General features: G+C 32.5%; 2 protein-coding genes across 3 annotated transcripts; one reads left to right on the plus strand and one right to left on the minus strand.

Annotated features, from left to right (window-relative positions):
- Positions 1-1,462: 1,462 nt before the first annotated feature.
- Positions 1,463-4,668, minus strand: LOC100778836 (polygalacturonase At1g48100). Of its 2 annotated transcripts, XM_003553628.5 has the most exons (6): positions 3,928-4,666; positions 3,661-3,828; positions 3,240-3,284; positions 2,941-3,148; positions 2,769-2,850; positions 1,463-2,171 (listed from the first exon to the last, which is right to left on the minus strand). In XM_003553628.5, the coding sequence occupies exons 1-6, from the start codon at positions 4,309-4,311 to the stop codon at positions 1,670-1,672; spliced, it is 1,389 nt and encodes a 462-aa protein (XP_003553676.1). In that variant the 5' UTR covers positions 4,312-4,666; the 3' UTR covers positions 1,463-1,669. The 2 variants fall into 2 exon arrangements, with proteins under 2 accessions (XP_003553676.1, XP_006604753.1); XM_006604690.4 differs by lacking the exon at positions 3,240-3,284 and having other exon boundaries at positions 3,928-4,668.
- Positions 4,669-11,342: 6,674 nt separating this feature from the next.
- Positions 11,343-13,155, plus strand: LOC100777244 (short-chain dehydrogenase reductase 3b). Its single transcript, XM_003554520.5, has 2 exons — positions 11,343-11,837; positions 12,007-13,155. The coding sequence occupies exons 1-2, from the start codon at positions 11,824-11,826 to the stop codon at positions 12,794-12,796; spliced, it is 804 nt and encodes a 267-aa protein (XP_003554568.1). The 5' UTR covers positions 11,343-11,823; the 3' UTR covers positions 12,797-13,155.
- The last annotated feature ends 1,784 nt before the right edge of the window (positions 13,156-14,939 follow it).

Raw genomic sequence — 14,939 nt, forward strand, 5'->3', positions numbered from 1 at the left:
AGTATGACCTATGATTGCCGTGGCCACTGGGCATGCATGACTGAAAAGGCAATTTGTCTCAACTTTGTCAAGCGGAGTCATGGGGGTACAAAATCCTCTTGAAATCACTCATGCTCACTAACTACTATGCTATTACTATCATACTCTTCTTGCTTTGATTTCCGGAGCTCCTTCCATAAGAATATTCTTTTTGTTAATTTGTTTACACTCTTGTCAGTCATGGTCATGAAGACACAAATGCCGAGGGAGTATTGGAATCTCTACAAGTTTCTGGTTTAAATAGTAAACTGATTCATGCTGGACCAAATTATATCACTTTCCGTGGGAGACAAAAGTTCGGTGCTTCTGTTAAAGCATTGAATTCTATAAAAAGAAACAGCAAATTCATTAAGTATCAGACTATAGGTTTGCTAAAATAGCGTGGTATCATCCATAAACAATTCAACTTCAATGTTTTATTTTCTTATGTAGGAGGTCCATTGGTCATAATGGGATGTGAAAAATGGGGACTGGGATCTGTCAGATATATAAAGCTATTCAAGACCCTCCACCGGTCCACTTAATAAAATAACAGTTTATTGACGATAATAATGGAGTTTTTATAACCAAATCTCATGCTTTCTAATGCAACTAGTAGAAACTTTTCACACAAATATATGTTGCGAAAATCATGTTCATGTGGGAGGAATGACTAGCAAATTATTTATGACCAGTTGGACTGTGATGAATTTCAATCGCTGACTGTAAGAAATTAGTTGTGTCCATAAGAGCATATTATTGTTCTGTACCCCTCAAAAAAATCAATGATTGACACATAATCATATTTTTTTAGCATATCATCAAACATTCAAACATCTGGTTTTTAAATTCTAATTTATGAAATAATATTTGTTAAAAAAATGTCAATTTTTTAAATAAATTTTAGTACTTCATCAAGAGATTATTAGATAACTGTTAACTTTGGGTTCACCCAACAAAATATAAATAACAACAAAAATTAGATACATTAACAGAAAAATTAAAAATGTGTCAGGATTATCTCTTTTATATAAAATTAAATTGCTAATATTGATATCGATAAATTTAATTTAGCTAAGAATACGGCACATAATGCTAGCAAAATCATATATCTATTTTTTTTTTTGAGAGAGGATATATCTATTTTTAAACAAACGGAATTGTGTGTGTTATAAGTAATTACTGCATTGAGGTTGAATTGTTTTATTAATACTCTCGATAAAAAATAATATTATTGGTTAGATTTTATTTACACGATCGAATTCTACATTAGTTAGATTCTTTTTCTCTAATACTCAGAAGGTTATAATAAAAAAAAACCCATAAAAACATTAAAAGCATATGTGTTTCACATAATATAGTCATGTCTGAGCAGTGGGGATCATAAATTTGCTCATCATACTGTTACGACACAAGCAATGAATCAAGCAATTAAGTACTTCAAACGTCAATTCCAATCCTGAATAATCACGCGAGATATTTAGTCTACAATTGGGGAGGAGTATAAAAAATACAACTCAACAATCATATAACATAATTAGATTCAACATCATGCTATACATATATATTCCCTAATGGCCTAATGAATCACTACTTCCCTAGCTAGCTAATAATTAATTATATACACGCGCTCATTTTTTGCTCTAGTGGGTCAGCAACGAGTTATGTCATAGTCTAACACTGACTGAGGAGTGCCCTCAAGCAAGCAAGAAACCGGTGGAATGGTTAGTGTCTCCAAATCTCCATAAGCATTCCAACAGAAGGGGTCATGCACAATATCTCCTTGAGAAGGAAGAAGCTCAATATCTGAGAGTGTTAAGTTGGTGCATGGGACAGAGTCACTGCAAGCAAAACGCATAGGTGGACTCCTTATATCATAAGTGCCCTTTATGTTTGTGTAAATGATATTTGAAACAGATACTGCGGAGGTCTTGTTGGTGCACTCCTTAGTGAGGCAGTAGAACTGGTCAATTATGATGGGATTTCTTACACTAACCATGTGGATATTGCTGAATGTTACTCCAGATACTGATCCTGATCCACCTTGCCAAGTCTTGATCCTAACCCCATTATCTGTCACTTTTATGAAGGAGTCTCTCACCATAATATTTGAAACACAGGCTCGAGAGTTGTGATTTCCCAGACTACCAATGCTGCATGCATAAGTTAACCAGGTATAGAACAGTTAGAGATGTCATAAAAGTTTAAAGAAAAATGCGTAACTGCACATTCTTTAACCCACTCTTTTAAATACATTACTTTTATTCACTAAAATTTATTAGAAATCACAAATTTTTTTAGATCTGCTTCTTATCTAATAAGTCTTACATGTAATTCTGTAGTTTTTAATAAATTTTAATCAATCATAAAGAATGTGTTAGGAATGTTTTAGAATATGTGCTATTAACCCTCCTCAAAATTAAATTCGTGTTCTTTTATTTATAATAGCTTGAGATTTTGGGATACATAGATCAAGGTATGGTGCTAGAGTCTCAATGACAAAGTAATCTAGAGTGTCATCATTGTCTCTTCCATTCTACGTTAAAAATTCAAATAGTGGACTGAAGCAAAAGTTAAGGGAGTAGTTGGTTTATTTTATGTTTTTACTTTCAATTCATGAGTTTTTATTAATATTGCAAAAAGGAAAGCTTATTTTTACTGTTATCATAAGCCCGCTATCAATAAGCCTATTGATGCAATATTAGATAAGGAGATTAAAGCTTTTTTGAAAGCAAAAAATAATAGGTTACCTAATTCCATGACCAGGTCCACATGTAATGTTCTTAATATCGACATCGTTGCAGCCGGATCCAATGGATACACAGTCATCACCTATAAAAGATAATAATTTAGCAAACAAACATTAATAATGCCTTTTGATGCATTAGGTGTGGAGAATTACAAGAGTTTCTCGTGCCTAACCATTAGAAATAACAGAATTGTATATTTTCATGTCATTGGTATTTTCTATGTGAATTCCATCAGTGTTGGGGCTTAGTTTTGGAGCTGTTATGTAGATTGATTCTATATGGACGTTTTTGCAGCCATCAAATCTGAAATGGAACTGGGGACTGTTCTTTATCCTAAGTCCTTGCACAGTCAAGTTGGAACTCATGAAAAACCTTATGGCCTGCATCACGTAGAATTATGCTCAATCACAATGCAATTATACAAATTGAAGATGTAGTCATGTAAATAGAAGAAGGGCTTTGAAAGCTCACAATTGGGCTATCACAAGGTCCTGGGAGTGTTGTCCCATGAGGCCCCTGAGGCATTTATTGTAGGGAACTTGGTGTCAGTGGCTGTTTGCAGCACCTTAAAAAAAGGGGGATTAAATGTGTTTTTAGGTCCTCAATTTACGGCTGTTTTATTTCCTATACTTTATAAATTTAATTTTGGTCCTTGTATTTTTCATAATAGGTAAACTTCGTTCCTTTCTATGAAATTTAAAATACTATATGAGAGATGAAATTCACCGATTATAAAAAAGAGGGACCAAACTCACTAATTATAAAAAAATAAGAGAACAAGACTCATCCTTTCTAAAGTATAGAAATTAAGACAAATTTTAACAAATTTGAGGGACCTAACTGAAACACATTTTAGCCTTTAAATAATCTTACAATTCAATTTCATGAGTACCTTGTGAGGCTTACAGGGAAGGTCCCACCATTTTTCTCCTCTCCCATCTATTAAACCACTTCCTTCCAGTGACATTCCATTGATTCTATAAAAGACCAGCCATTGATGCCTACTGTTGTTCTTAGGCCAAGATTCAGGTCCATCAGGTGGCATAAGAGTTCCATCAACCTTAAATTTGAGACAGAAAAGTTCACTAGTAAAATTTACCCCTTAAAACAAGTAACGAGATAATTATGAACCAAAAGAGGAAAAATATGTATACATTACCTTCAATACCAAGACACCTTGACAAGGACCAGTGAAGATAGTGGACTGAATGAGAAAGGAGAAACCTTGTGGTACAAGGATAACATTAACTGCTGATTCACTTTGGCAGGCACTGTCCCATGCCATCTTGAATGATCCTGTATCATCTGTTTCTCCATCTCCTATTGCTCCAAATTTTCGTACATCAAGAATGCCAGAGGCATTGTTATAGTTCTCATTATGTGGAGGGCTAGGAGGTGGTGCAGGCTTTGGAGTCTTACAAGATTTATGAGAATGTGAGTGTTTGTGTTTTGTATGATGAGAATGATGCCTAGCTTGGACGAGAATAACTAAAGTAAGGAAAAATATACAGAATGCTAATGGTAAAATGTGAGAATGCTTCATTCTGAAATTTTTCTAGCAGGGATTGAAAAAGAAAAGAAAGGAAAGAAAAACTAGTTGAGGTAAAAGAAACTAAGAAAGAGAAGATGTCTAGTCTCTAAAACTCAGAAAACCTGAGACCAATTGGCTTAGTCACTCAGTGCCAACAACTAGGAGAATGAAATCAGTACTTTCTAATTGTTGACTAATTAGACCCTGAGATTTGGGAAGTAGAAAGAAAGAAAGCAGTGTCTCTCTAGTTTTGTAGTACAAGTGAAGTGACCACTATGAGCACTAGAACACAAGTTGCAATAAGTTTAACTGAGTTTGGCCTTTGGAGTGCATGCAGAATCGAAAAAAGCTTATGTTACTATATATAATAACAAATCGTAGTGGATGGTCTGCTAAAGTTTCATTATCACGTTTCCAATTTTTTTAAAAGATTTTCGGAGTGGGAAACGACAAATAACTCATAGCATTGTCTTTCCTTTGAGAATGTGGAGTCTGCATAAGACTGTTCTGAAAAGAGCCGAAACGGAATAACAAGAAATCAGATTAGTGGGTAGTCGACAAGCCTCCCATGTTCTTCCCATAACTGCCATTTTCTTTTGGCCCCATATTTTGTTATTCTAACATATATAATTATATATATTACACGTATGTTAAAGCTATATCAATAAATTTAAACCCTTCTTCTCATATTTGAAGAATAGATATGCATGTATGTGTGTATAGTAGACACACAAATCGTTTGTACAAATCATTTGTATCTGGCTTGCCATGATGATGGCAAAAAATAAAATAAAATAAATTTATGGCTGAGAAAAATTATAGATATATCAATAATCTTTTGTAACCACCGAGCATATAGATGGTTGTTCTTGTTTAACAAGGGTCTCAAATTAATTCGAGTTCTTGAGACTTGTTATTTATGCATCCATCCTTGTTTTATTACTAAACATTCATAAATGATTGCACATGTAGTATCGTATTCTATGCAATATATAATGTAAGTCCTACTAATGTTCAAGTGACCAACCCAACAAGTAAGTAACATTACTGAACCAAATAATTTTCATTTGGTTTCAGTCTCAAAAATGAATTATGCCAAAGGATGCTAAATATTGATACCTAATTACCTATACTCCATGTAAGATGCTAATTGCTATATTAAAAAAAACAAATGAATACTCAATTACAATCTCAACGTTAATATAATGTAAATAATAGCAGAGAAGACAAGAAGTATGGGGCCGACTGAATTTTGTCTCTCGATAGTTTTAAAATTACATGAACGCAGTTCTGAAAGTATATAATAGTTAAGCTTTGTCTAGATATTAATTCAAAATATGAATCCTGTTAGAGAGTATCTAAGAACACTAGTTAAAGAATAAATAATAAGCAGAAGGTTTCATTTAAAAATACAGTGAACATACATTAGTTTTTTTAGAGGAACATACTTTATTTTTTACTATAAGAGGAACATTAGTAATATCATATGTTATAAAATATTCTCTTCAATTCTTTAACCAGAAATTCACAATATGTGAATATACAATATCTTAGATCTGTAACCGTCCATCACTCTGAAGTTTAAAATTCATCTTTCTGCTTTCCTTCCCCTCGATCAGCCCAAATGGTGCCACTAATTCGGGTCAGGGTTTCTGAATTTCCTTGTGCTACTGATAGCCAATGATGGCAGTTTGGTATTTTTGTCAGTAACAGTCTCGAGTGGCTACTCAAATGTCTTGCACAAGCCTTTCTTCCCGTGGTGTTATTTAATCCGTTTCAGTAATAAAGAAGTTGTAACAAATTAACAATTATTATGTTTTTTCCACATTTCAGCTAGGGAATGGCTTTCCATTGTCCTGAGATATCACATTCAGTGGATCGAAATTCCAAAGCACCAATGATAATCTATAAACTGCGTTCAGCATGCAAAAAGTTACTAGCTAAAACCCAATCCAATTGTTCAATACTTTTTTACTTTAAAAGCCGAAAGAGAAAAGTGGATGGTCAAGTGGCTATGCTGTGCTGCACTAGACCAATCTGAATTTCTTAATCCGAATACAATTGGAAAGACAAATGTTAGCAACATATTGCATTCTCTATTATTATTAGTGAAAATTTATTGAAAAATATAAATTTTACAGGTCTAATCTCTTATTTGATAAATTTCTCTCTACTTGATAAATTTTAATAAATTTTAACTAATATCATAATATTTGTTAAAAAAAAAGTATGTCACAGATAATTGCTAGCACTTCTCTAATTGAAAAGAGAAGAGTGTTAGCAAGAATAAAATGCTCTACTTAATATCATCAGTTAGTTCTTATTCAAAATTATAAAATCACAAGCTAGTAAAGTTTATTAAATAAAAAGTAAGACTTAAAAGAAAATTGTAATTATCAATATATTTTAATTAATAATAAAGAGAAAAGAATCTGAAACAAAATAGATGTAAGCCTAAGAAGGCGTACCTCCATAAATTATTACTAACACCCTAATACATTTTGAAAAATCAATTCAAAATGTAAAAAATTACATTTTGGATTTTTTACATTTTGGATTGAGGTTTCCAAAATGTAATGTGTTGTGGATAGCAATATATAGAGGTACAGAAGAAATGTGAGAAGGCTTTTTGTGAGTATAAATAGGTGTATGGGCTTGACCTACAAATAAAATTGTGGTCCATTTAAATATAAACTTATTTAGCCTGGTAACCCTTAACCTTGTAGGCTAAATGGTTGGGATCCACAGATTACCAAGCCAGTCTACAAACCATTTTTTAAAACCTAATATTGCTCTTAAGGTTTTATTATTTAATGTTTTATCATAATTTAGAATAGAATCTTAACACGTAAGATTTTATTATTTGAATAATTCATGCTTTTATTGGATTTTTACTATTTGAATTTTATTGTTCATTACAATCTTATTCGACCCGAATAAAATTGCTTTATGTGAAAAATATTTATGATCTCTTACCATAAAAATACTTTTTTTTCCTTAACACATAATTTCACCAAATTAAATAATAATGATATTTTTCTTCTAGATATATTTTATTTTTTTAATTTTTATTTGAACTTTAGAACAATTGTGCAGTAATGTGATTAACTTGCCAGTAACTTAATTGATAATATTATTTTAAATAAATAAATTCTTGAATTTTTTATATAAGAGACTACGATTAAGATTACTTAATCATTAAAAAGTAATTTTACAAGTTAAAATGAGAGTTCTCATTTTTTTTATCCATAAATAAAAAATAATGTTAAAATTTTATAAAAACTCACATATTTTTACTCAATCAATTGAATTAAACTTATTGGGAGAGTTTTTATGTAGGTAAAGAAATAAAATCAAACTTGCTAAGAATAAGTTTTGAATTTTTTTTCATTAATTGGATTAAAAGTTATTAAGTATTCTTGAATATGATATGATAGCATAAGACCTACACTCAAATAAAGAAGTCAAATTGAATTCATACACCGGTTATAGTAACCCGAATAGCATGCGTTTTATATTATTATTATTATTCCTGGAAGATAACACGTGTCTCTTGATATTTTAGGAAAAATCTTCATCAATAAGTTGCATATCCGAGACAAAGCAAAAATTCTAAGTGTTAAGGTAGATACACATGAAGCAAAGAAGGAGAATGTCCAAGCAAAGGTATGGCTTTCATTATTCATTACATTACGTACCCTCTCTATAGTACTCCCTGCTTAATACAGTATATATTTTCTGTAAGGTGGCTATTGTCACCGGTGGAGCCACCAGAATAGGCGCAGAAGCAGTGAAGATATTTGTGGAAAACGGAGCATCCGCAGATCATAGCAGACATCAAGGACGAATTGGGTCACAACTTGGCTACTTCATTTGGCTAGAGAAAGTGAGTTACCGCCACTGTGATGCGAGAGAAGAAAAACAAGTTGAAGAAACAGTTTCTTTCACCTTAGAGAAATATGGTAGCTTAGACATCCAAGGCCCTTTATCAAGCATTCTAGACTTCGACAACGCCATGGCCGTGAACCTTCGCGGTGCAATGGCAACCATAATTTGCACGGCCAGTGTGGCCGGTTCCTTCGAGGGATGCGCCGGCAATGCATGATTACACCGCATCCAAACACGGCCTTATTGGCCTTGTTCGATATGGAGCCTGGTGAAGTAGAAGCTATGGAGTATGCTTTGGCGAACTTAATTGCATGGAATCACGTTGAAGGCTACTCATATCGCTGAAGTTGCTCTCTTTCTTGCATCTGATGATTAGGCTTATGTTAGTGGACACAACTTGGTGGTGGACGGAGGCTTCTCCATCGTTAATCGTGGCCTTCCTAGCATTAAAAATTAATAAATGAACCCATCATCTGATGCAATAATGCACTGTGTCCAATATGAGAAGCCAATATTATCTATAACTCTATAGTCTATATTTTTCTTTATCTTGTTTCCATTGTGTTATAGGATTTGTGATCGTAATACACAATGAAAACACATTTTTTTATTGTGTATTGTGCTACATTACATAATAGAAATATGTTTGCATTTGTGTGTTGCAACCTCAAAGTTGTGTATCACAAAGGAAACAAGTTTTTGTCAAAGATATTGCTGTTTATTATAAGAAAAGGTGAACTTAGAAAAACGGGAGTGGGAATAACAACCAAAATCTGCTGCTAGCAATGGTAAAAGAAGTTCAGAAATGCTTAACCTAACAAGTACCAACTCAATGAACACAAAATAACTCGGTCGACATACTTAGGCCCAAGTTGCTTATTAAAGGCAGCCCATATCTTAAAACCAGTCTTCACCCCTTTCCAGCAGGGTAAAAAGGAGACAACATGATTTTTTCTGGAATTATTAGATTTTTTTTATAGATTTAAATATGTTTTTCATATTTAAATAATAAGTCATTTTTATTTTATTATATAAATTTTATTTTTTTATCTAACTATTTAGTATTTTTTAATATTTTATTGTAATATATATCATTAGTCTTATCTTGTAAAATGATGACTTGAGTTTAAAAGATTCATTTTATTTGACTTAACCACGTCAACAAAATTTACACATCATTTTTTATTCTTTAAAAAATTCATTTTATATATTTTATTAACTAAAAGAATTAAAAAGAAAACTTGGAGTTTCCTTTTCAAACCCTAAGGGAGGCATTTGGGTGTTGTTGTTTAGCGGTTGATCCAGCGCGCGCTGGATCGAGAACAAGATCTTGCCATAGACGAGGTTCGCGTTGAAGTGGTAGAGATGGAAGGAGAGGTACGGGAACGTCGCGGTGATGATGCGGCGAAACTCAGTGCTGCAGTGCATGGTGGCGATGAAGTGGAACACGACGTTCTCCGGACAAGACACATGCTGCAGCATGGAGAACACGCCAGCGAAGGAGACGCGGAGGTAGGTCACGTCATCGCGATGTGGATCACGGAGTCACTTTCGCATGCAGTTGCAACATTCTCTTCTATTGCGGAATGCCAGCACCTCGTGGAACGTTGGAAGCTAGTAGGTCGCCGAAAAATGCGCATCCACAACAGCGAAAAACAGCACCACCACACACTAGTGAGCGTGAGAGTGTTAGGGGCATGGTGACGAAAGGGGAGAATCAAGAAAACCAGAGAGTGGAGAATGATTAAAAGAGTATTTTTGTGAAGGTATAGGGGTATTTTCAACCCTTCACACAGATTTTGCTGGTACAAATTTTGCTTGACGCAACAGTGATTAGGCGTTCATGGTACATTCCATCTCTCAGGTCATCATTTCAAAGAAACTAATGATAAATATTAAAGTGAAATATAAAAAATATCAAATATTTAGATGAAAAAAATAAAATTTAAGTAATAATATGAAAATAATTTATTTTTTTAAGTATAAAAAATATATTTAAGCTTTTTGTTTAAATATTGGAATCGGATACTTTGTCAACAGACAGACCTCCGTGATTGTATTCTACTTTTGGAGAGCATGTTTTTTCTGTTCAAACTAACGTTCGTCGTGAATTCAGTAGTGCACCAACGTGAAACCATTCTCTAATTTATTTATTTTCTTATTTACGCTATGTTTAAAACTTTTTCTCTTTTACATCCACGTCAGAAATTTGTCTCGTCTAAATTGGAATACTCACAATTGAAACACCAACACCAAATGTGTCTGAATCCTTGTAACCTTTTGTCACAGTTCACCTCGAAAGATCCCAAACCTGATAGCCAAACTTGTCCCCTATGAAAGTTCAGAACCCAAACTCAGGAGACTTGTATGTACGCTTGTTACTTGGGTGGGGTGTCTTTCACACAAAGCCATTCCTACTAATATGATGTTCTTCATTGGCCCGTCCACATTCATTAGGCTTATGATTTGTGACAACTACATGTGTGCGCATCTTAATTTCAAGTTTTAATAACAATTTTTACAAGGAATCAATTATAAAAAAGTTTTGACCAATTATTGGACCTTATAGTTTAGTCAAGTAGTATTGTTCTGCATTAATGCGTTTGTATTTTATACACACGTCTCTTTACATTACATCAACGATAAATACCGCATTACATATTTGTTTCTTTTCTCTCTCTATCTCTCTTTGTGTATTTTGTTATATTATATATATATATATATATATATATATATATATATATATATAATTGCATAAATAGAAATTCTTATAAAATTATATGTTATTGGTAGTTCTTCATATGTTAAAAGTAATGATTAATTGACATTTGATTGGTATATAAATATTTTTTTCTGTAAAAATTAAAAACAAATATAGAAATTTATAACAATTCATTCAACCAACTAAGTTATATCTTGTTAGTGATGAATATATAAATATAAATTTGATAATGGAGTATATGATTCGTATTTCGTTGCATATAGCGGCTCTACATTCTTTTATAATTTGAAAAAGGGGATATTAATTTCTTCAAATCGGCATGGAAGAATTATATAATATAGTCTTAAACATCTAGAGAACAATTAAATTCTATAATTGTATGATTGCATAAAAAAAGTAAATAATAGTGTGGTTTGTACGAGTTGGAATGCTTGACCTTTCAACTGTACATTAAAAGCATGATGAAGGCCATGTGATTGGAAACAGAGTGTAATGAATTTTATATGCTATGCACACAGTTGGAAACGTGTAATTCACCTAAATAATGAATGCATAATCAAATTTCTTCAGCCACAGTTCATGTATATTTATTTGATTACGCATCCTTAAGTACTGCATTACGCCAAAAAGAAGATCAAAGACGGAAGCAAAGAAAGAGGATTAGTCTCAATTAGTTTGAACAGTCGCCACAAGAAATATCTGATTAACAATATTTTAATTTCAAATATAAGATCAATAAGACAATAGTTGTTGATACTTAATCACGATTATAATGAACATTTCAACAGTTAGTTCGCATCACATATCTGGAGCTTTGCACTCTACAAACCTTATAAATATAGGTTATTACTAGGGGTTACTTCAAGAGCTTTTTTTCCAGGTTTTGGGGAGAGCTCATTCACTCATCACTGCCAATGACAAAACAAAGGTGCCCCTAGTTAGATCTATCTCAGACTCAATCTCTTTTTTATGAACTTTTATTGTGTGTGTGTAGTACTAATATCATAGTTTTATGGTTAATTTTGTTCATTCAGATTTATATATACTTTGATGAATTTTGATTAGTTGACTTAATTTTTTTTTATGTGATTAATTAGTTCTAGGTTGGAGGGTAAGGTGGCTCTTATCACTGGAGCAGCAAGTGGGATTGGTGAAGAGACAGTGAGATTGTTCGCTGAACATGGAGCACTTATTGTTGCAACAGATATTCAAGATGAACAAGGTCACCGAGTTGCTGCTTCAATAGGGTCAGAGAGAGTGACTTACCATCATTGTGATGTGAGAGATGAAAACCAAGTTGAAGAAACAATCAATTTCACTTTGGAAAAACATGGTCGCATAGATGTTTTGTTCAGCAACGCTGGAGTAATAGGTTCCTTATCTGGGATCCTTGACCTTGATCTGAATGAGTTTGACAACACCATGGCCACAAATGTTCGTGGTGTAGCTGCCACAATTAAGCACACGGCACGTGCCATGGTTGCTAAAAGCACCCGTGGATCCATCATATGCACCACTAGTGTGGCTGCTACTATTGGTGGAACAGGTCCTCATGGTTATACCACATCAAAACATGCTCTTCTGGGGTTGGTGAAATCAGCTTGTAGTGAACTTGGTGCTTATGGAATAAGAGTTAATAGCATATCCCCTTTCGGAGTTGCAACACCTCTTGCATGCAAAGCTTTCAACTTTGAGCCTGAGCAAGTTGAAGCTAATAGCTGCTCACAGGCTAATCTGAAGGGTGTTGTGTTGAAGGCTAGGCATATAGCTGAAGCAGCTTTGTTTCTTGCTTCTGATGATGCTGCTGTTTACATCAGTGGTCACAACTTGGTGGTGGATGGTGGGTTCTCTGTGGTTAATAGAAGTTATTCTTTCACACCAGCTTAATTACATGTAGAGCCAAAAAAACATAGTTTTGTGGCTGGTTGGCATTAATTTCCCTAGCCTTCATCAAGTTGAGAACATGATGATGTCATGCAGTGCGTCAAATTACCTTGTTACTGGGACTTTTTTTTCATTTGCACTCTACTAATAATTCTGCAATGTCTCTTCTTTGTTTGTATTTTCAAAGCATAAATTCATCAACCTTGTCTGCTTGTGACTCAAAAGCAAGTTTGCTTTCTGTGTACTTTTCCTTATCTTGCGTTTAGGTTCTTAGCTCAACTGTTTCACTCCCTCTTTTTTTTGTCCCCCATTTCTATTAATTTGTATTTCATGTTTTGTTTATATATATTTCTTATGTTTCATACTGTGTTGCCTGCATATATATAAAGTCAAGGATAGTTAATTTGCTGACTTTTTCTGTGGTCTAAACTAAAGAACTACAACCCTGCAACGAGAGACAATAATATTAAAAAATGATGCATACACAAGGTGTTCATATAATCCAGAGAGAAAAAGTAGTCGAAAAAAGAGAAATGTAGATATGATATCTGCTTTGAACTAGTTTCTTGCCTTCAGTTGTGTCTTATGTCCACCCTTGATTTGAAACCAAACTATAGAAAATATGATATGATAAGAGGAAGAAAAAAAAATGAAATTTTGTATAATATTATTCGTATATATTTTGCCATTATAAACTATATCAAGATACTATCTTCCTAGCTTTTTACACTTTTCGTTTCCTTAAAATAAAAAGTTGAAACACATTGTTTAACAATAAAAATTGAGCTCAACAATTTTTTTTAAAAATATTTTTTTTTAAATGAGTTAGGGGGGATTTTTTAAAAGAAAATTAACTTTTTTTCTCTTCCTTTCTCTTTCCCTCCCCCTTTTCTTTCCATCTACAAACTCTCGAAATTATTTACCGATAAAAAAAAAAACTCTTGAAATTTGATTCTCTCTTATAGTCGAATTTCTCCACCACAAAGGGCGAAGCATGAAAGTAAAAAAAAAAAAAAAATTAAGAAAAATAGGTAATTAATAGAGAGAAAAATAAGCATATTAGATAAAGACATAAGGAACAGGACTACAGGAGAGGGATGTGCTTTAGAGGGATTCAAATTCCCCTATTTTGTTATTTTTCTCTCCTCTCTTTCCATTCTCTCGTTGTTTACCTGCTCGATCACTCTTTTACATGCTATGCTCTCGTATGTCATTTTAAAAAAATTTAAAAAACAAATATCAAATAATTTTTATTTTTATTTTTAAATTCTTGTTTTTTAAAGTTAATTTTAAAAGAAAAAAAATAGATCAACTAGTGTGTCATTCAACATGACTGTGTATGTATTGAAATACTAGTTGGGAGACCTTACACATCCAACTCTTTCTTTTCTTTTCTTACAAGTATATATTTGTTTTAATAATTTTGATGGAGATACAATTAATTAGCATTAAGCATTAAATATAGACATTTTGATCAATTCACTACATCATAGAGATTAACTTCTTCTACTAGTATCAACTACTTTGATCAGTAATATTTTTAATTTGGTCCATGCTAGTCAACTTCTAACTCGAAATGCCTCCAAGTAACCATCATAACTCTAACAAATATGTTATACTAGTAATTCTACCATTTATTCTCTTAAGATAATGAATGTCATTTGCGGCGAAATTGTCGGCCACTAAGGACCAATCTACAGGTTTGATTCCAGCATCGATATTTACAATTTGAAAGATTCAATTTGCTTGGCAGCTAGCAACTCAAACCGTTCAACTCATCAAGGGTTTATTTAGTGACTCGCAACATTTTAGTTATTTTTTAATTTTTTTATTAATTAAAAATTTATTTGACTGTTGAATAAATTATTATTTTTATTAATTTTTAGTATTTTTTAAATGTTACTTGATTAATTCAACTAATATTTTTTAAAATGTTTATTTATAGTTTTTTATATTTATTAGATTTTTTTAATTTTTTTAAGGTAAATTTTTTTTATTTTTATTCTTTATGTAATTTTACATTTTTTATTAGTTCAACATATAATTTAATCAACACTTATGATCAACAAGGGTTTGTTTAATTTTCGACCATCAACTAGCTTTCTAACTTTTAATTAGTTTTTCAGTTAATTTTATTAAATATAAT

The sequence above is a fragment of the Glycine max genome, chromosome 19, assembly GCF_000004515.6.
Source record: "Glycine max cultivar Williams 82 chromosome 19, Glycine_max_v4.0, whole genome shotgun sequence".
Classification (NCBI taxonomy): Eukaryota; Viridiplantae; Streptophyta; class Magnoliopsida; order Fabales; family Fabaceae; genus Glycine; species Glycine max.

What these genes read in the sequence shown, in the direction of transcription:
- LOC100778836 (XM_003553628.5), bottom strand. Translation starts at nt 4,311, where the DNA reads ATGAAGCATTCTCACATTTTACCATTAGCATTCTGTATATTTTTCCTT. An exon ending in GACCTTGTGATAGCCCAATT is followed by an intron (nt 3,149 to 3,239) that starts GTGAGCTTTCAA and finishes TACGTGATGCAG; the next exon opens with GCCATAAGGTTTTTCATGAG. An exon ending in GGACCTGGTCATGGAATTAG is followed by an intron (nt 2,172 to 2,768) that starts GTAACCTATTAT and finishes TTATGCATGCAG; the next exon opens with CATTGGTAGTCTGGGAAATC.